Genomic DNA, 20434 nt, shown 5'->3' with positions numbered 1-20434 from the left:
TTACAACCATCGCCGTCTCTTTTTTAGAAAACCACAACTTACCTTTTTCATAAATAAGTTATCTTGCCTGGAACACTTGTCAACTTTGAGCTTGAGCAGAGAGATGTCAGTGATGATGCTGCAAGACAAGCAGTTGATTTGAGTATTCTGAAGACAAACAACCAAAACATTAGTGACGACACTGATGTTCGGACCTAATGCTGGAGAATTTGGGTTTGTTTTCATGTCTGTCGATGACGCTGAGGAGGATTTGTAGCACCAGCAGCCGAACCTCCGGATCTTCCGTCAGAGAGAGAGACAGCAAAGGCTCCAGGAAAGAGCTGGGCAGCGCAGTCAACATGTTGGTTGTCTGGAAACCCGCAGTCACCTAAAACAACCAGTGAGGTAGAGGTACACACAGTGACATTTAATTATTTTGTAGATTCAAAGATTAATTATATTTTGTTGGATTTGTGTTTCTAAGTACACCAAAAAAAAAATCAATTGATGTCCATGAATATTACAGTATTCAACTATTCTTAAGTGTCCATCAAGACCCTTGTTTTATCCTTAAAGAGAAAGTTATTGGTGGTTAGAAAAACACTTTATGTCTGCAACATGGATAGTGTTTCACATGACAGAGACCATTTCTTTATATAGATAGATAAAACTTTATTGATCGCTCTGGAGGTATGAACATAAATGAGCATTATTATTCAGACTCATCTTGTAGTTTGCCCCGCATGCTAAATGTTAAGCTCATTTTAAGTAATCGATGGACTCTAAATATAATAATATATAACAAATATAACATAACTGAGGGGATTCAATGCTTAATAAGTGAGTTTTGTTTTATTTAAATTACTGAAAGAGCCGTCTACCTCAAAGACCTGGAATCTTTTGCTACCAAAGGTTACTAGTGGGATCTATTCCAGGAAAACCCAACATTTTCTGCACAGAATATGATTTTGACATCATACGCTAGACCAGCCTTCAGATTAAAAGCGGCAGCTCCGAAGTTGTTTCTCCGCAACAAGATGATCCCATGTAGAATTTGTTGATAGTTTTAAGGTTAATATGTTGAGTAAATGTGACTAAAACAAGAAAACCCTCAATAAAAAAAGAAATGCAATCATCTGTGCAGCAACAAATCATGCATGTAAGGTTGGGGACCGATGATATACAAAAAGGCATTTGTGTCAAGATTCTTGTTCATAAAAAGAAATAAACAAAATATTTTTCAGCAAAAGCATCAACATCAAAAAGCCGTACCTGAACTAAAGACTTGAGCAGCATAACCTGAATCATTCTTGTTCCTTCAGGACTGAAAAAGTAAAGATTAAAGATTTTAACATGAATTCTTCGGATATTTTCATCTAAATATACTTGTGAACTGTGTTACCCAGAGCCAGAAGAGGGAAGAGCAAGATGAACACCAGGAACTGGGATCTTTCCCATGATGAAAAGCATGACCTCTGACCTCTGGTAGGTTGGTAAAGTGTTTGCAAAGGAACCTGGAAGAAAAAGACATGGATGAATAAAGCGAGGTTTGCTAAAAAGGCTAGTGGAGTGTGTTACTGTAGACGTTCTATCAACAGCACGATCAACCCACCAATGGTCCTGATGACGGCCTCCTGCAACTGTCTCTCCTCGTGGGCTTTGATGATCTTGGTCCCGATGTTGGTGCTGCCGTCATAGGAGCCGGTCAACTCGTAGTCCACACTGAGACGGAGCTGCCGCAGCAAAGTGTTGAACACCTCCAGTACTGTGGGTCCTGCACCAAAAACACCAGGCGTGGTTCATAAACTGAACCACACGACGACATCACGCGAGAGGAAACGGATCCCACTCACCTACGGAACCACTGGCTGCGATAGCTGCCGCCTCCAGCAGGACCTCAACAATCCCTGCTCGCACGGTTGCCGAATTTTTACTGTTGGCATCAAGATGACCAAGAAGCTGCTGGATAACTAGGTGAGAGTGCTGCGACTGGAAAATAAGACAAAACCAAACTAAATTGTTTAACTGGAATCATTTTCAGTCATCACTATAATTATGTTAAAACCGTTTATCGAACTGGGTCAACAATATTAAGCGAGAGTCATTGTAATGATCACCGCTTTAGCTTGCATGATATAGCCAGTAGAGGGTGCTGTTGAGCTTCACTCAAACCTGGAGTGAACTATTGGGCGGTAGAAGGTAGATATGTTTTTTTTATTATTCGATCAAAACAAAGTCAAACAGTTCCAATTCAAAAATTAATGAAATCGAAAACATTTTTTCATTGAAGCAACTTTTTTCATTAAAGAAACCTTCTTTTGATTGAAAATATTTTTTTGGTTGTAAGGTCTTATGTTAAAAAAAAAATGAAATTGAAAATATTTTTTGATTGAAATAACTTTCTTTCGATTGAAAATATTTCTTTTTTATTGAAGCAACTTTCTTTTGATTCAGTTTTTTCTTTTTTTATTGAATTGATTCCAAATATTTATTTTTGATTAAATCAACTTTATTTTGATTCCAAATATTTTTTTTTTTTAAGTAGAAACTTTGTTTTGGTTTGAAAATATTTTTGGGGGGTTGTAATGTATTTTTTTTAAATTAAATACTAAAGGAACTAAAATTCATTTATACTATGTGAGATCTCTTTGACATCAGCTAAGGCTATAAAAACCCTAAATAGCAAAATCTCTCCCCTTCATGTTTGTCTGTGAATGAATTAAACCGTTTCCCTTTTTTTAAACAACTTGACGCCGAGGCTGGATGTGTATATTTGGAGCCAACAAGTCAAACTAAAACAAGTAAAAACATACAACATTCAGGATAAAGCCTCTAAGCTCTAAGAGAAGGGAACTGAAGATGCGTTCACCACTTTACTCACCTGGATGGAGTACATGATGATTTTGAAGCAGCGCACTGCGAAGGCCTTTCCCTGCCATAAAGAGTGATTATCTAAGTGCCTGCAGGAGAACAACGACATGGAGTCAGAACACGTGATTACGCAGGACAAGTGTTGAGAGAACCCAAAAAGGAAACACTTGTGTGTATGAGGAAGACTCTTGGGTCTGAATAGTTTCTTATTGAAGCTGACAAGGGTCAAAAGATGTTGTCATGGCTGGAAAAACAAGTCAGAATGAACTTCTCTTTCCGTATCGAGTCAGAGAATAAGTCTCACTTTGAATTGTGTACATTTTTCATGATCAATTATGTGAGAAGTAAAATCGATAATAACATTTGAGTATTATTAGTTGTTAAAGCAGTTGGAGAAATTGTTCAAACAATGGCTACAAGATCACATCACAATTTTAATATCTGCAGCAATTCAATTTGGTTTTTTAACTTTATGACATGGAAATAACTTTTTTAACCCAAGCTAGCTGACCAAGAAAAAACAGTGTTTTGGTAACTTCATTAACACTTCTGTGTAGCTTGCGCTTGCATCACTCCACCACTCTTTTAGTCACACGATCCTATTTTGTTGTTTCCATTTTAGTCTCTTTTCTGATCTTTATGAAAACAAACATTGAAACATATTCTCTCAACTTTACTGGGGCAAAAAATAGTGTAGTATACAATATTCATTATTATGTGATTTTAAGGTACAAACAATTATTTTGTTTATATCTGGAATCTGAAAATTTAAATTTTCAACAGTATATTCAACGAAAAATAATTTGTTTTGTTTTGCTTTTTTTGAAAGAAATACTGGTGATATATAATGAGTGAGAATTGAAATGTTATGTTTTTGTGTGTTTATCTTATTGTTTTCACTGAAGGTTTAAACTTATTTTATTCTTCATTTGTATAAATGTACGTGCGCGTGTCTCATGAATTAGTTTTAAATATATTCTTACCGTAACTTTTCATTCTTGCACTAGACCAGTGACTTTTGTAAATGTTACTGTACATTAAGAATTCTGTAATACCAAAAATATGGTTCAGCCCTTCTCTTAACACATGTCGAGGAAGTCGACATAATCTGTGATATATGAGCTCTTGCTCGCTACTATTAGGTGTCATTTGGAATTTCTGGACAGAATAAACCATCTAGAGGTTGTGTGGTCATTTGAAATTTAATTTAATTCAAACCTTTAGGAGAGACTAGGGGACTCCCCTAAACATAAACAGATTATAAGAGCACCTTGCTTGCAGTACACTAAAGATCTGTTGTTTCCATTTTAATCTGCTGCGAAGAACAGATTCATAACAAAGTAAAGTCGACTACTTCTTAACAGGACCATGGGTTAATCATATTCAGGGACACATTTGTCTCACTAAACTGAGGCAGGAATTAAATTAAAAAGAACCTCTGAACCAACTGACAAAAAAGGAGGTCGATTATAACTATTAAACGCTCGTGAAACTTGTCTGACGGAACTGATGGTAATTAATGACTGGAGCAAAGAGGGAAACCAAAAATAAATGGACGGATAAACCAGAGCTCATAAACGGAAAGAAAAACCAACCAAGACAAATTAAGGAGGAAAAGCGAGAACATTGATTTCAACACCAGCTTCAATGTGCATTGGTGCCTTCAAGATAAAGTGTTTGGTCAATAATGTTTTTTTTTTCATACTGGTTGATCATCTAGGCAGAAGATTATTTTAACAAACACTGAGATACAATATAACGCAGCTGTAATAAGATGCTCAAACCTTAAATCAATCTAATCACTTCATATACATGCGTGGTATTTGGTGAAGGCAGAGCTGTTGTGAGCTGGTGTATTCAAGAGTGTTCTTGTCAGATGCAGGGACGTAAACACATCAAATAACCCCTTGCAATCCATGATCAAACTTGTTTGGATATGAATAAATATATTTCACATAAGATATAAATAAATATATTTCACTTTAGATATAAATAAATATATTTCACATAAGATATAAATAAATATATTTCACATTAGATATAAATAAATATATTTCACATAAGATATAAATAAATATATTTCACATTAGATGTAAATAAATATATTTTTAACTTTGGTTATAAATAAATATATTTCACTTTAGATATTAATAAATATATTTCACATTAGATATGAATAAATATATCTCACATTAGATATAAATAAATATATTTCACATAAGATATAAATAAATATATTTCACATTAGATGTAAATAAATATATTTTTAACTTTGGTTATAAATAAATATATTTCACTTTAGATATTAATAAATATATTTCACATTAGATATGAATAAATATATCTCACATTAGATATAAATAAATATATTTCACTTAAGATATAAATAAATATATTTCACATTAGATATAAATAAATATATTTCACATTAGATATAAATAAATATATTTTTAACTTTAGATATAAATAAATATATTTCACTTTAGATATGAATAAATATATTTCACATTAGATATGAATAAATATATTTCACTTTAGATATAAATAAATATATTTCACTTTAGATATTTAAAGAAATATATTTCACATTAGATATATAAAGAAATATATTTCACATTAGATATAAATAAATATATTTCACTTTAGATATGAATAAATATATTTCACTTTAGATATAAATAAATATATTTCACTTTAGATATGAATAAATATATTTCACATTAGATATATAAATAAATATATTTCACATTAGATATAAATAAATATATTTCACTTTAGATATGAATAAATATATTTCACTTTAGATATTAATAAATATATTTCACATTAGATATATAAAGAAATATATTTCACATTAGATATAAATAAATATATTTCACTTTAGATCTGAATAAATATATTTCACTTTAGATATGAATAAATATATTTCACTTTAGATATTAATTAAATTTCACATTAGATAAAATAAATATATTTCTCTTTAGATATGAATAAATATATTTCACTTTAGATATGAATACATATATTTCACTTTAGATATGAATAAATATATTTTACTTTAGATATAAATAAATATATTTAAATGTGAATTAATATGGTCCTGGATACAAATGAAATGCAGAGAATAGCAAATATTTTTCTCTTAAAAAGGTCAAAATGTAGCCAGCAGCTATGAAATGGCAGGAAGGTTTTCTCACATTAGTACAGGTGTGACGGCATTCTTGATGTTTCCATAGGCAGCTCGTCCCAGGAGCTCCCTGAAACAGCGCTCCGTCAGTTCGATGGGGCTTTCTTTCTCCTTCTCCGACGCCTGCAGAGGTGACGGGGAGCGGCTGGAGGGGAAGCAATGCAGGTGAGCAGTACAGGAGAGGAGGGAGGAGGTGAGCAGAAAGAGGGCGTAGAGGGTCGATGGGGAGGAGGAGCAAGGGTAGCAAGAACGTAGTCAGTTTGATTCAGTGGCACAAGCATTACCCCCCAAAAAAATCTCTATTTGAAGCACAAGAACTGCTGCTGTGTCACTGCAGTCGTCTATCGAGTGGATCTCGCTGCAGTTCCACTGTTCTGCATTTGTCTCACATCTGTCCTTCTGAAGGCTCCCAAGAGTCCGAGAACACATGTATCGGGTCTTCCTTTGTTCTCATATATGTTTAAAAAGCGACTGCGGAACTCCATCCTGTGCTAGAGTAGCCTTGGGTGGCCGCCACTGATTTCATTATTTATTAAATCTCTTTCATCTTCACTGCTGTGGCAGAGCGAAAGGATAACAGTAAAACAAACGGAAAACAATCCACTATGACACTGACCTTGAGTTGTCAGCAGGTAAGTAAGTAATATTTATAGAGCACTTTTCAAGACCAGGGTCACAAAGTGCCTGAAGAATCAAAACAATACCCAGTTAAATAGATTCTTAAAAGGTCAAGACAACACCGAGACAAACACAGGAGCCTCAGAGAATCAAGGACAAGCCTGCACGGATAAAAGTGTCTTAAGATGTTTCTTGAATAAACACAGAGAAGGAGGAATATCATTCCAAAGCTTAGGAGCAACAGTCTGGAAGGATTTCTCTCCTCTGGTCCTGAAGCGTGTTCAGAACCATCAGTAGATTCTGATCCACAGACCTAAGAGCCCGAGCTGGGGTGTAAGGCTGGATCAGATCACTGATGGAAGGTCTGACCATGAATAGATCTGAAAGTAAGAACTAGAATTTTTTAATTGATCCTGAAAGAAACTGGCAGACAGTGAAGAGATTTAAGGATCAGAGAAATGTGAGTTCTTCTACTAGAGCGGCTCAGAATTCTCGCTGCAGAGTTTTGTATTAACTGCAGGCGAGACAGATCCTTCTTGTTTAGACATGAAAATAAACTACTCTACTCTAACATCGGCTCAGGACGAGTGCATTTGTCATTAAAAATACTTTCACAGACATGGGAGACATGACGGAGGAAGACGATTACGGTTGTGTTCTCTGGACTGACCAGAAACAGAGGATGAAGGATGCTCTCAGTGAGTCATCTAGACCAACTGCAGAGAAGACACACCATCTGTGACTTTAATTAGTCTCTACTAACTGCTGTGGATTTTATTGGAGCCAATGTGGGGAGTCCAACACTCAGAGCAGGGAAGGTCTGACAGTCCAGAAGGAAACTCTGTGCCTGTTCATATCACTCCTCTAATGATTTAACCTACACACGAGCCAAAGCTCATTTCAGAATATGTCTTCTGTCTATCAGGCAAACATAATACACAATAATAATGTAATAATTATAATATAATGTTCTGTAACTCAATGATTAAGATCATTATGATTAATGATTAATGATGTATACCTCAGTCTCTGTATCATTTTTAATGGTAAACAGCAGATCATCACTTATCATCACTTAGGAGCCAAGGTCTCAAGATGTTAATAATGAAGTTAATATAAACACATTTTCTTCTCAAATGGAAACAATGTTGGTGAAAAGGCGTTTGAATAAATGCTCTGTGAATAATGCAACCAATGAAGGATAAAGGAAATATTAATAGGGATTTAAACTTGAGATGCTCTGTTGGACATTATACATAACTTAAAGTTCAACTAATGTGTTCATTTGCATGTGTTGTTGTGGTGTGTGCCTCTATTGTATCATCAGTGTTTGTTTGTTGTTGTGATGTGTGACTCTATTGTATCATCATTGTGTGTGTGTTGTTGTGGTGTGTGATTCTATTGTATCATCATTGTGTGTGTGTTGTTGTGATATGTGACTATTGTATCATCAGTGTGTGTGTGTTGTTGTGATGTGTGACTCTAATGTATCATCAGTGTGTGTGTGTGTTGTTGTGATGTGTGATTCTATTGTATCATCAGTGTGTGTGTTTGTGTGTGTGTTGTTGTGATGTGAAACTCTATTGTATCATCAGCGTGTGTGTTGTGATGTGTGACTATATTGTGTCATCAGTGTGTGTTTCGGTGTTATGTGTGACTCTATTGTATCATCAGTGTGTGTGTATTGTTGTGATATGTGACTCTATTGTATCATCAGTGTGTGTGTATTGTTGTGATGTGTGACTATTGTATCATCAGTGTGTGTGTGTTGTTGTGATGTGTGACTCTATCGTATCATCAGTGTGTGTGTGTTGTTGTGATGCGTCACTCTATTGTATTATCAGTGTGTGTTTGTTGTTGTGATGTGTGACTATTGTACCATCAGTGTGTGTGTGTTGTTGTGGTGTGTGACTCTATTGTATCATCAGTGTGTGTGTATTGTTGTGATGTGTGACTCTATTGTATCATCAGTGTGTGTGTGTTGTTGTGATGTGTGATTCTATTGTATCATCAGTGTGTGTTTGTACAAAATCCTTTCATTAAAATATTGACTTTATAAAATGATCAACCGCCCACTGAAAACACTTTGTTTTTCTGGAGATTTAATCTTGTTAACCATAACCACACATCTTGTCACCGCGCGTGGTCAATCCCAGAAGTCTCCACCTCCAAGAGACTCGTTGTATAAACAAAGCGGGCGTGAGTACAGCTGGCTGGAGGAGGAGTGAAGCCATTATTACATCATAATGGACTCTTGTAACCTCTAATTTGCCCAGATTTCAGAGCAACTTCATAAAGTAAGTTGAAAACATGGTCATGATGAGGGACTTACTGCATCTTGGAGAGGAAGACTTCAACATTTACTACATGTCAAGAGAGTTAGATTTCACGTTAGTTGACCTTTAACTGGTGCAGCACATTAAGAGAAGGACTAAAGTTAAGCCGATGCTTTGTGAAAAAAAATATTTTTAAGCCATTATCTCCAAACTTCAGCCAGTGTCTTATCTAATGACACATGAGCACACATCAGTATAGACAATTGCATTAAGATGTTGTATTTAAATGACAAACAATGAAACTCTTACCTCTCTGTACGCTCTCCACTCTGCAGGTTAAAGAGCAACGAGGGGACGATCTTGTCCATGTGCTGAGGATCCCAGATATTGGCCTGAAGCTCATCATTAACGGTCTTCCTCACCACCCCTTGCAGACCCCTGATACCAGCCATCCTGATCCTAGAGCAAGAGGGATGGTAGATCAGGTTCAAAAAACAGTGTTCTGATAGACGGAACATCTAGACACTGAACATCACCCCTCTTCTTTGATTCAACAACAGTGTTCTAATAGACGGAACGTCTAGACACTGAACATCACCCCTCTTCTTTGATTCAACAACAGTGTTCTGATAGACGGAACATCTAGGCACTGCGACAGCAAATATGGATGCCCTATTCCCCACAGGAAGACCGGTGCGGACCAGAGACAAGAAACTAATAGACTGTTTGGGAATTATGTTTGCAATAACCTTTTCTGTTGTATTGTTTGCCCTAACTTGTGCATTTCCCCCCAAGTTGCTGACACAACTGATGTGATGAAATATTCTACAAAACCCATAGAGCAAAACGAGCATTGCCCACTGGACTTAGAATTGAAGCTATAGATCCTTCTGAAAAAGGGAGACTGGACACTGGCACCAGAATCACCCTAGATACCCTAGATCGTGAAAACATTGTCCAAATTCCTCTTGACCAACTACAAACCATTCCTCAAAGTCTCCTCTGGTCACCAACCACTATGTTACCTTGGCAGGATCACTGGTTCTATTTGTTCGCGTATTCTAAATCAGCATACACTTACGCATGGTCCAATTATGTGACCACTGAGACTGGGGATTACTATCCTGACCAATACCGAAATAATGGCGCTAAAATATGGAGAAATAAAGTAACTCTCTCTCGTGATAAACGCACTAAAGATGTAATTTTGGCCTTCAAACCCATGGCCACATTGCCCAATAATGATCCCGAAGTTAACTGCAGTATCCTCACACTATGGGCCTGGAGCAACTCTGGTAACCATCCCTGGGTCCCTATTCAGGTTTGCTACACCCCCGATTCTCGTACAGTCAAAGATCCGAGTCCTGCCAACGTAATTAATTTCAGAAACAAAAAATTGGTTAGAGTGCATACTGCTATCACCCACATGGGTGGTGAAACAATCGATACATTTATAGAGGTGGAAACAGGTATTACACAAAACAACCTTTATTTGACTGCCGTTTTAGATCTGGCTAAATCTATTACAAAAGACTGTGTGGTTTGTATGCCAGGGAGAGAAGCTGTGAAAATAATTGATGTCCAGACAAACGAGAAATGTACCATGAATCTAACTATGAGTAAAAAACCTATGTTTACAGGATTATGTTTAAATTACAGTGCTAAACATTTGACTTTGCATTCTTCTCCTAGTCCTCCACAGTTTTGGGTCACCAGCATTGAGGACCGGGTCCAATACGTATGTTACTCAAAAATGAACTGTTATGGTGGTAAAGATTGCAAGTTTATTGGCAACATTTCTCAACCCTTGTGTAACCATACAATCCCTGTTCCCCAATCCTTTGTCCCAAGCGGAACTCGTTCGCAGCTGTGGTGGTGGTGCGGTGGGAACACCCTTCGTGCCATCCTCCCAAAGACCTGGATTGGCTCCTGTTCGTATGTAATCGGTGTGAGACACTCAAGTGTAATTGTTATAGATGACTCTCCCTCCAATAACACTCAAAAGGAAGGCACCAAGACTCCCGTCGCCCCTGCCACCTCAGCTCGACGAAGGAAGAGGTCGACCAACCATCTTGATATCCTTTTGACTGACATACCTCAAGTTTCCCGTGATATTACTTATCGTGATGGTATAGGTCAACCCCGAGGTATTCCACATTCATCCAAACTTGTTGACGAAGTTGGCGGAGCTTTTGCACAGCTCCCCATCTTCGGTAGTCTATTTCCAGTACAGACTTATAAAAACACAGAAAACATTTATCTGGTGAATCACAAACTTCTGTTGCTCGAAAACTACACTGAAATCATCACCACACATATGGCCAGACAATTACATGCTGCATCACTAATGACTCTCCAGAACCGTATTACTCTAGACATGATGCTCGCTGAAAAATCTGGTGTATGTTCTTTTATTGATGGTGAATGTTGTACTTTTGTTCCTATGCACACTGCTAAGAATGGCACTCTCTCACTGGCACTTAAAGAACTGAAACAGTTCAGAAAGAACCACCACAAAAGTTCTGGTATCTCAGTTAACCCAGTAACTGCTTGGTTTACACAGATATTTGGTGATTGGAAAGATGTTGTTATGTCTGCAATGGCCGCCGTCCTTGGTATCGTGCTCCTGCTTATGTTTGTCGTGTTGTGTGGCATTCCTCTTTTCAAACTTCTAGCAAATCATCTGCTGATTAATCTGTCCCCAAGAGTGACAGCTCACGTTCAAGCCTACGTGACCCAAGTAATGTACCAGGCCGTAACCGGGGATGGTGACGCTGACACCGAAGTGTGACCCCCAGGTATCTTGCAAATCGCTCACAAAACAAAACGTCCCGCCTTCTTGTTTGCAGTAACGAATGCAAGGCGACGAGACAGAGCGGTTGGCACGGTGGTGAGTGAACTCTGCTGGTAGAGTCTCGGCAGGCTGCGTGAAAATGTAACGCCACTCACCCAAACCTACGGTCCTGTTTTTCTCCAATAAATCCTTCTCTATAGCTCTTTTCTGGTAAAAAGGCAATTTTAGAGTGATTAAATATTTGTATGTTTTGACTCTTGCTCTGTCCCATTCTGTTCAAGATAATTCTGTTTCTTCTGCTTGTTTTATCCTTTCAAACTTTTTTTTATACTTTCATACTTGTATACTTTTTGTGCCTTTTCATCACCATATATCATTTTTTACTGTTTACAGCTGCCCCCTAAGTGAGGTACAATTTGATCAACAGGAGGGAAATGTTATAAGAATTTAAGTGATCAGAATGTTTGTCCCTCACAAGTCGGTGCCTCGTGACTGATTAAACTTGTACATCATTACTGATACAACTTGTGCATCATGGCTGATGAAACCACATACCATGACGTTTAACCCACAAACTGTAGATGGTTCTTGTCTTGCTCCTGCCAACCGAAGGTCAACCCCCGCCAGCGTGTGTGCCCTCTCTAAACAACGTTCATCGTATCTGTAAACCTGTTCCAGCCTGGTTGTGGCTGATGTAGCTGTGAAACTAAATAAAAAGCGTGAGGGAGACACATCGTTGGTAGTCACTGAGATTGTTTGAGCGTGGTCTCTACGGTCTGAGTGTCTCCCCTCGCGAGTAACAAATTTTGACTCTGGTTGTTTTCACTCTGTCCAGGCATCGAGAACTTCACTAATTCTCCTAACACTGACCCTATAAATAGACGATGGGTGTCAGTTTCTCTGTGTCTGGAATTATTTTTAATAATCCTTTTGTCTATTTACAGCTGCCGGGTTTATTTTAAAAGGTTTTGATCGAGGCGGAAGTGAGAGGCAGGAAAAGGTCTTAAAATAAACAAGAGAAGCAGCAAATTAATATTCAGCCTGCAGCGCCAGCATCTGTCCACTCACTTGGTGCGGATGTCAGGGTCCTCGTAGCCCGAGTGGCACATCTCACTGAAGCGTGACACAAAGAAGTCGTAGCTGCGATGGTACGACGGCGTATCCTCCTCGATGTTGGCAAACTTCACAAACTTGAGAAGACACAAAGAACAACAATGAATCTGCATCTTTCTCCGAAATAATATCAAATAAAATGATCTTAACACAAGCTTTTGTTTGAATGCTATACATTTTATACTCTATATTATTCAACCATTTCACAAACACAAGCCTATAAAGCATTATAAGTGAATCATGGCTGGTTTCATCCAAACTGTAATCCTAGGATATGTAGCCTTTGATTAATGTTAAACTGCACCGTACCGTCTCATTAGCAGTGAAAGGCTCAGAACAGTTGGGGTGCTCTCCAACTGGGTTAGTAAATGTCACCTCTCGACTATCACAACGGCTCTTTTCACCGACTTGTCAATTTATTTATTATAAATGGGTGTTTGGGATGTAAGATTTAAGCTGTTTGCAGAAATATAAAATGGAAACATATGTAGTTTTGCACTTTGAGACAGGAGGGACTTTGATAAATGTGTGGAAGTTAGTGTTAAAAAGTCAATGATATCCTCCAAGTTAATCAAATTATTCCTCAACAGGACAGTTGTGAAGGACAGATGGGATTTCTTGGACTAGTGCCAGAGCAAAACAACTCAAGATCAGAGCATTGAGAACCAATAAGCCGGTCGAAACCATGACATTGGTATTGAAGCTGTATTTTAAACGTTCTGCTCAACTTGTCTGGACCTGCTATTCAAATTTCTCCTAAAAATAAACCTGATAATCGAGTCTCTGATCCTGATAGTAAGTGTTTAAAAAATAAGAACAGGTTCTTGACTCTGTGATTACGACGGCCATCTTCGGCGCAGCAGCCCCACAATCTCTGACAGGGTGTGACTGAACAGACTGATTAAAAAGTTCTATCCTGGGACTCACTTAGCCCTGCAGGCCAGAAAAAGGGAGGTGATGTTGAAAATCTCATCACAGCCACTTCCTGAGACTTGAGCACAAGTGATCACCTCTTTTAAAAGCATGAGAAGATTTTTTTTTAATCTATGTTTCTACATTCAAAATATTTTGTGACGTAATAGCCAGGAAGTCATAATTGTGATTTGTTTTTAGTGGTTGTTGGTCACCTTGGGGGCAGTTTTGAATATTGATGCATAGATCCAACATGTCACAGATCCTTTAAGTGTGTTTTTGATCCGGAGTCATGCATCTGGGCCATGGACCTTTTCAAAGTAGTGACATGCTGACATAAACACTAGCTTGTACGGTCACGTTTCAAAGAGCAGATCTGAGAGAACGGTAGTGCAGGAGTGAAGAGTCCTGCAGTGATAAACTCTCTAATCCTCACCTTTCACCTCTTGCAGTCACAGGTCAGTCCCGTACCAGGCACATTAGCAGGAGGAATCCAAGAAGGAAAAGTATGTCTAAGCCCATGCTTGGAACCAGTAACGCTCGAATAAAGTGTTGGTAATAACAATGAGAACGACACTAATCCAAATCAATTCCCTTCAAATATTTTCAACGACACACATTATGAGCAGTCAGATTAGCAGCTACATCTGTTCCACATACACACATGTGTGCTTGAGAGACGGATGAAAGATTATGAGAAAGATGTTGGCATGTCTTGACAATCTGTGTGGAAGACAGCAGAGGTTTGCCAGTGTGCTCTGCAGATAATCTCATTTCCTTCATGCATCCTCTGCTGACCCTGGCGGCAGCACTGATAGCTGTTTTCCACATCAGACAGTCGCTCTAGTCCAAATTATCACTGTGTTCTTGATTAAACTATCTCTACATGAGCCATTAGTAAAGGGAAGTAAAAAAGCATCACAATCATTCCTTGAAACTAGTGAGTTTTCTGATACTTAATAATAGGGCTGAACAATTATTGAAAAAAATACAATTATTTTCCAAATTGCGACTGCGATTATTTATACGATTATTTTTTCAATGTCCTCTTTAAGGATTTTTTAAATCTTATACAATAAATTATTAACTTGACATTAAATTTGTTTCTCTTTGATTCTCAAGATAAAGTTATTAAATGATTTATTTATAAAGTAATTTTTATGATAAAAGCAAATTAAGCAAACCTTAAAAAATAAAGTTTATTTAGTTACTCTAATTACATTTGTAAACAATCATAACATATTCACTGCAAATACTAAAAACTACTGTAAAAACATGCTAAAAGTGTGATGTAAACATATTTATGAGTCAATAAATCATACAAACTTCAGAGTTAAGAAAAGTGAAAACACAAGTCACTTTTTCTTTCTGCATATTTTTGCAGTTTCTCGTGTGTTTAAGTGCATTTCCTGTCATGCACAATAATATATTATCATTTACACAATTTGAATTGTGTGATTGCATATGGCAACTTTGTTGAGCACACACAAACGTGCCGGTGCTTTTTCAGCCATACTTAACTACCTTCTGCCTTAAAACAGTTTTTATATCATATAAATAACAGCAATCTGTAATGACTACATTTCTAAAGAAATCACCAGCAGCCAGAACGTATGGACATATTCAAGATCTGCTTCTTACCGAGTTGGTTCCGAGAATCTGCAAACTGGGTTTGTCCGACTCCAGCAACTTCCGCACCATCTTCAGGAAGCTCTCGACAAAAAGGTTGATGCTTTGACAGTGACAGGCCATCAGCAGCTGGTCCAGTGCCTCCATGGCAATACACACATAGCTGAACGATGGAAAAGGAGACAGAACAGAATCTGTCAATGACATAATGAACTGGTGTTTGTCAAATGATTAATGCACGACGCAGGAGGAATCAAAAACCAGACAGACGGATAGAGAGTAGAATATTAATAAGGAGTTCTGTGTGATTTCAGTTGTGAGAATAATTAACTGAGACACTCCATCATCACAATCTAAATATTTACACACACACATATATATATATATATATATATAGATGTAATAACCATAGGCTACTTTCAGGCCTTGCTCACCCGTATCTGTGACGGGCAACATCCCGTGACAGCCTCTCAGACAGGTACGCTCCGATCCGGTCCAGTTTCTCTGGAGCCGACAGCGCGTAGAATGTCAGCTTCTCCATGTTGGCCTTCACCAGTCCATCCTGGAGCGTGACAGAAATAGAAACAACGTTTGAATGATCGAAATCTTCTACTTGAGGTGGGAAGAAAATAGATAACCCACATTGGTGAATCGCGATCGGATCAAAGAGTTCAGCCTTTCATCATTCTTTGCCCTATTTACAACTTTGCAGTCAGGTCAGGGGGAAATAAGAAATCTGTCTTCTTTACTCTTTCATATATGAAGCAAATACCAACTGCGATAGCTTCACTATCCCCAGGATTCAGCGACAACGTTATTTTCTCTTCCAACTGGAGCTGCTACAAGCCGAGAGAATATTTGATTGGGGAATTCGCACAAGTATTTCATATTTGGCTGAAGATCTGAGAGCGAAAGTGGGTTACTGCAGTTGAACAGAAGCCGGAATGAAAAGCTTCCTCGGAAAACAAAGCCACAAGAGCCTTCAGCATCATATCCGGAGAAGAATGTGAGTACCAATCAAACCTGCAGTAGCATTTATCAATAATTAAGGCAGATAACATGGAGAAGGTTTGGTTATCAACATGCTATTCAGGTTCTATGGTTATCACTAAATACTCTATAGAGGTGCAGTAGGTTTGAGGATGTCATTCTATCTTTTAATAGATTAATTCATGCATTTTATTTTAATTCATATTCAATCACAAAAGGTGTTTAGTGATACATGGAAAAAATGACTTATCCCTGGCATTTCATTATAATGTTATGTTCAATTGCTGTAAAAATTCATTGAAAAGTAAATATATGTGAATGTTTTCACCTCTGGATCTTCTGGGAAGATGTTGTCTACGAGCCTCTTGTACCGAGGCCGGAGTGCCCCACAGCAGCCACAAACCCCTGTAGAAGAGAGAAAGTCAGAGTTAAAAAAAAAAAAAAAAATCAGCCATAAAAAGAACAATTCAACTTTTATATAGGGGAAACAAAAGCAGATTTTCAAAAGTGTGATGTATAATATCAGGTCTTTATTGTCACAGAACCTGAGAGCGATGGAGCGATCTTGCAGAAGGATGTTTGAAGTGGGAAGAGTATAAGGAATAATGTGGTCGCAGGGAAAACAAGTCATAACAAAACCACCACACATTGTCTCGGCTTACAATGCAATCAAGAAAAGCCTTGAAGAGTTTACGTGAAGAGAGGCCGGAGCTGGTATCTGGGTTCTGATTGGCTCAGTACATACAGCAGTGGTGAGTCATAAAGGGTCCCAGGGAGGATGAGGAGAAAAGAGGGTCACTATAAAAGGACCCGGTAATAGCCATTTGGCTGCCCTTACATAAGTCCTTGATGGAGTGTGTATTTGGGGGGGGGAGTCGTCACGATACAAGAAAGCTAAGACCAGGTTTGTGTCAACAGAATAGCTTTCTTTTACTTCCTTTATCTACTTGCCTGGAATAACCTTAAATTTAAACATTTAATAGGTTAACTAATAAGACAAAATTAAGCATTTTTATTTTATATACATAATGAAAATAATTTATTTAGCACTAAGGATACATAGCTTTGACTTTAATTTCCTTTTGTGGCCACATCTAGAAATGAGAAAAATAAAGCAAAATCTGATTCAACTCCGATGATAAAAAAAAAAAACAATATAATAAATAATATAATTTAAATATGATAAAAACTAATACAATCATTATAGATTTCAAGGAAAACAAAAGAGAAAAAAAAAAAAAAAACCTAAAAATGAAAGACCTCACTTTCCTTGTGATTCAAGAGCAGCTTTGTCTCCTAAAAGCCATTAGTCCATTTATAGATCACCTATTCTTTACCTAATCGCTCCAGCCACTGATGACGACTCTACACTCAGCTCTGCTATACTATCCTGGGGTCAAAGATGAAAATAAAAAGACTTGTCCTTACGTGTGGACACCAAGAGAAACAGTCCCTCGAGCCAAATGAGAAGATGCAAGCGTGATGGGGGAGGTTGTGCGTCACAATGTTGACGCATTTAATATATTGACATAGTGGCTTCGATTGACTACAGTCAAAACCCACAAGACTAAGCCTGATGACAGGTCGACACAAACATGAATGGAGGATTTCATACAAACAAAACACTTAATTTGAAGATTTTGAAATGTTAGTAAAGCCTTTTTAAGCAATGACACACACATTTCCTCATTTAAAATGTGATCATTTCAGTATTTCAACTAAGAAAAGGAGGTTTTTGACATTTCTTTGTTAAATAAAGGTTAAATAAAAACTGTATTTTGATGATGTTGGATCAAACTTCTTTTTTTTAAAATCAGCAATGAAATTAAACATATTTAGGTGCTTGTCCAATTTAAAATATGATCAGAATGACCATTATTATGCACATTTGGTGATTTAATACCAAAAAGAATACTTCTTTCAACCTTCAAATAGATTTTAAATGTACACATTTCCGTGTGTCGCCTAAAGTGTCTCTATTAAATCGGAGTTAAAATGGTTTCCACAAAGACCAGTCAACATCCTGTTTCTAATGGAAGTGGAGGTTTGGATTGGAAACAAATCAATGTAGGCTGTAAAAGAGTGCAATACTGGGTGATCATGTGTGAAACGACACAGAGGAAAAGAAGCACCATGATGTTGGTGATGAAAAAAACGCAGAAGAAGGGGTCTCACGACATCCACCCACACAACATGGAAATCTGCCTGCATATTAAGGGCTGCACACTGAACTCAACCATGCTTTTTTTCCTCACACTCACACATAAACCCACACACAAACACAGAGCAGCTGCATCCAAACGACAAGGAATAATTACTATGTTAAATCATGGCAGGTCATTCCTGCTACTTGGGGTGTCTCGCATGATCTGTAACGGTTTCCATTCAATTCTGACATTTTAAAATGATGGAATCCTAGCTAGTGATCCCATCAAGTCCTGAGGCTCACAGGAGAGAGTAAATATAGCCTGGACAGCTAGCCAAATGAATATTAGATACATTCAGGCTCTGTGAATTTGTAAAGGCTTTCCTCCTCTCGCCATATCGTGACCTCGCGCGAAACAGCTCCTCAGCACTCGCTCGTCTGACGACAAACAAACACAAAGAGCCACCTACACGATGAGCAGACACCACCTAAGCAAACTGGTCCTGAAGCGAGTCAGGGGTTTTGTTACATAAGAGGGAGAGGGGAACACCGACTCCCGTCCGCTATTTTTATATCTCAACACAGAGGGGGACGCCACAGATCGAGGCGCACGATAACTGAACTATTGTGAATTGAGAAGGTGTCAAAATTAAAATAATGAGCTAAAGAAACCAAGTTCATTTGTTTTGTAAAACAGAAAACTGGAGAAGCGAGGGTTGAGAAAAACACAGAGGTATAACTGGGACCAAACAAAAAACAATGTATGATTTAATTGCTACAAACTGTAGTCTCGACTCAGTAGAAAACATCAAGTTAGTAGTGGTGATCATCCCTCATACTGTCAGGGCTTCAAACTACTAACCATGGCGGACTGTGTTCCGTGCAGTTTCCTACTCCAGGCATAAACAACAACAATCTCTCGATCCTATCATTTTGTTAATATCCTGTACGTACAAAAGTACAATAACTCAAGTCGTTGATAACCATGCACATTTAATCCTAGTCAGATTAGCGGCACATATTTAACACCATGAAGCAACAGAGAATATGGCCGGAGTAATGTGACTGACACACTGATTTGTGCAGATAAAAGCGACAACAAATCCCTGAGACACGAGGTATCTGATATCAGACTGTAGCATTGTTGTGGAAGGAAACCGCGGTTCAATATCTTACAACCTACATTTGTCAATCGATAGTCTCTAAACTCACAGTGCATTTTTAATTAGAGTAAATCAATGTGCCATCTATCAGTGTCCCCGTAAAAAACCCTTGTTAGACTCAGTGGCAAAATATTCATACACATATGTTTCAATGGCAAGAAACCTGGCAACACACAAACATAATGAAGAAGACGATGACGTATTAAGCTTCAGCAGTTTTTCCACTGTTTGTCTTCAACTGAATGTGGGGGATTGGACCTGGATGTGTAAATAAAAAAACATGTTTGAGTCCTCCCCCACCGGTTGTAAAGAGCCACCCCTGACACTGGTTTATCAGGAAAACTTGCCCTGAAGTAAATCAGTACGTACAGACAATTGTTCTGTCGGTTACTAAAAATCAACAATCCTAACTGAAAACAATGACTTGACTTGGCCCAATCGTTTGCAAATAAACAGGTTTTAATGCATTTTTTTTTTTTAATAAATAAGTATTAATATTATAATATGTGTTCCCTCATGTTAAGTGTTAATGATATATACAAGAAATATTTACAAATATCATTCTTTAAATGAAAAAATTCACTTGCACCATCAAAACTAACTCAAGAAAAGAATTTACAGGTAACGTCTCTGCCAAGTAGAATGCAAATTTCACCAGGTCCACAACAAGCTTCTTAACAAGAACCCTTTAAGTTCGGAGGAATTGATGCAGAAGATTCAGGAAAAGAAAAAGAAAAGGATTCACTTTACCATAAA

General features: G+C 37.6%; 1 protein-coding gene across 1 annotated transcript in view; it reads right to left on the bottom strand.

Moving 5' to 3' along the window:
* LOC148067898 (protein EFR3 homolog B) overlaps positions 1–20434 on the bottom strand; it is a 28110-nt gene that overhangs the window by 5731 nt on the left and 1945 nt on the right. Inside the window, exons 2-14 of the mRNA XM_087805481.1 lie at positions 16698–16774; positions 15814–15941; positions 15392–15542; positions 12794–12915; positions 9241–9390; positions 6048–6182; positions 2861–2939; positions 1833–1968; positions 1592–1753; positions 1382–1493; positions 1252–1303; positions 195–367; positions 43–118 (exon numbers count right to left, since the gene is read on the bottom strand). Of these exons, the coding sequence (XP_087661607.1) occupies positions 43–118; positions 195–367; positions 1252–1303; positions 1382–1493; positions 1592–1753; positions 1833–1968; positions 2861–2939; positions 6048–6182; positions 9241–9390; positions 12794–12915; positions 15392–15542; positions 15814–15941; positions 16698–16774 (1553 nt within the window). The remainder of the gene's footprint in view (positions 1–42; positions 119–194; positions 368–1251; positions 1304–1381; positions 1494–1591; positions 1754–1832; positions 1969–2860; positions 2940–6047; positions 6183–9240; positions 9391–12793; positions 12916–15391; positions 15543–15813; positions 15942–16697; positions 16775–20434) is intronic.

Source organism: Callionymus lyra, chromosome 13 (assembly GCF_982586985.1).
Source record: "Callionymus lyra chromosome 13, fCalLyr1.hap1.1, whole genome shotgun sequence".
Lineage (NCBI taxonomy): Eukaryota > Metazoa > Chordata > Actinopteri > Syngnathiformes > Callionymidae > Callionymus > Callionymus lyra.
This window is presented reverse-complemented; position numbering and strand designations above follow the sequence as displayed.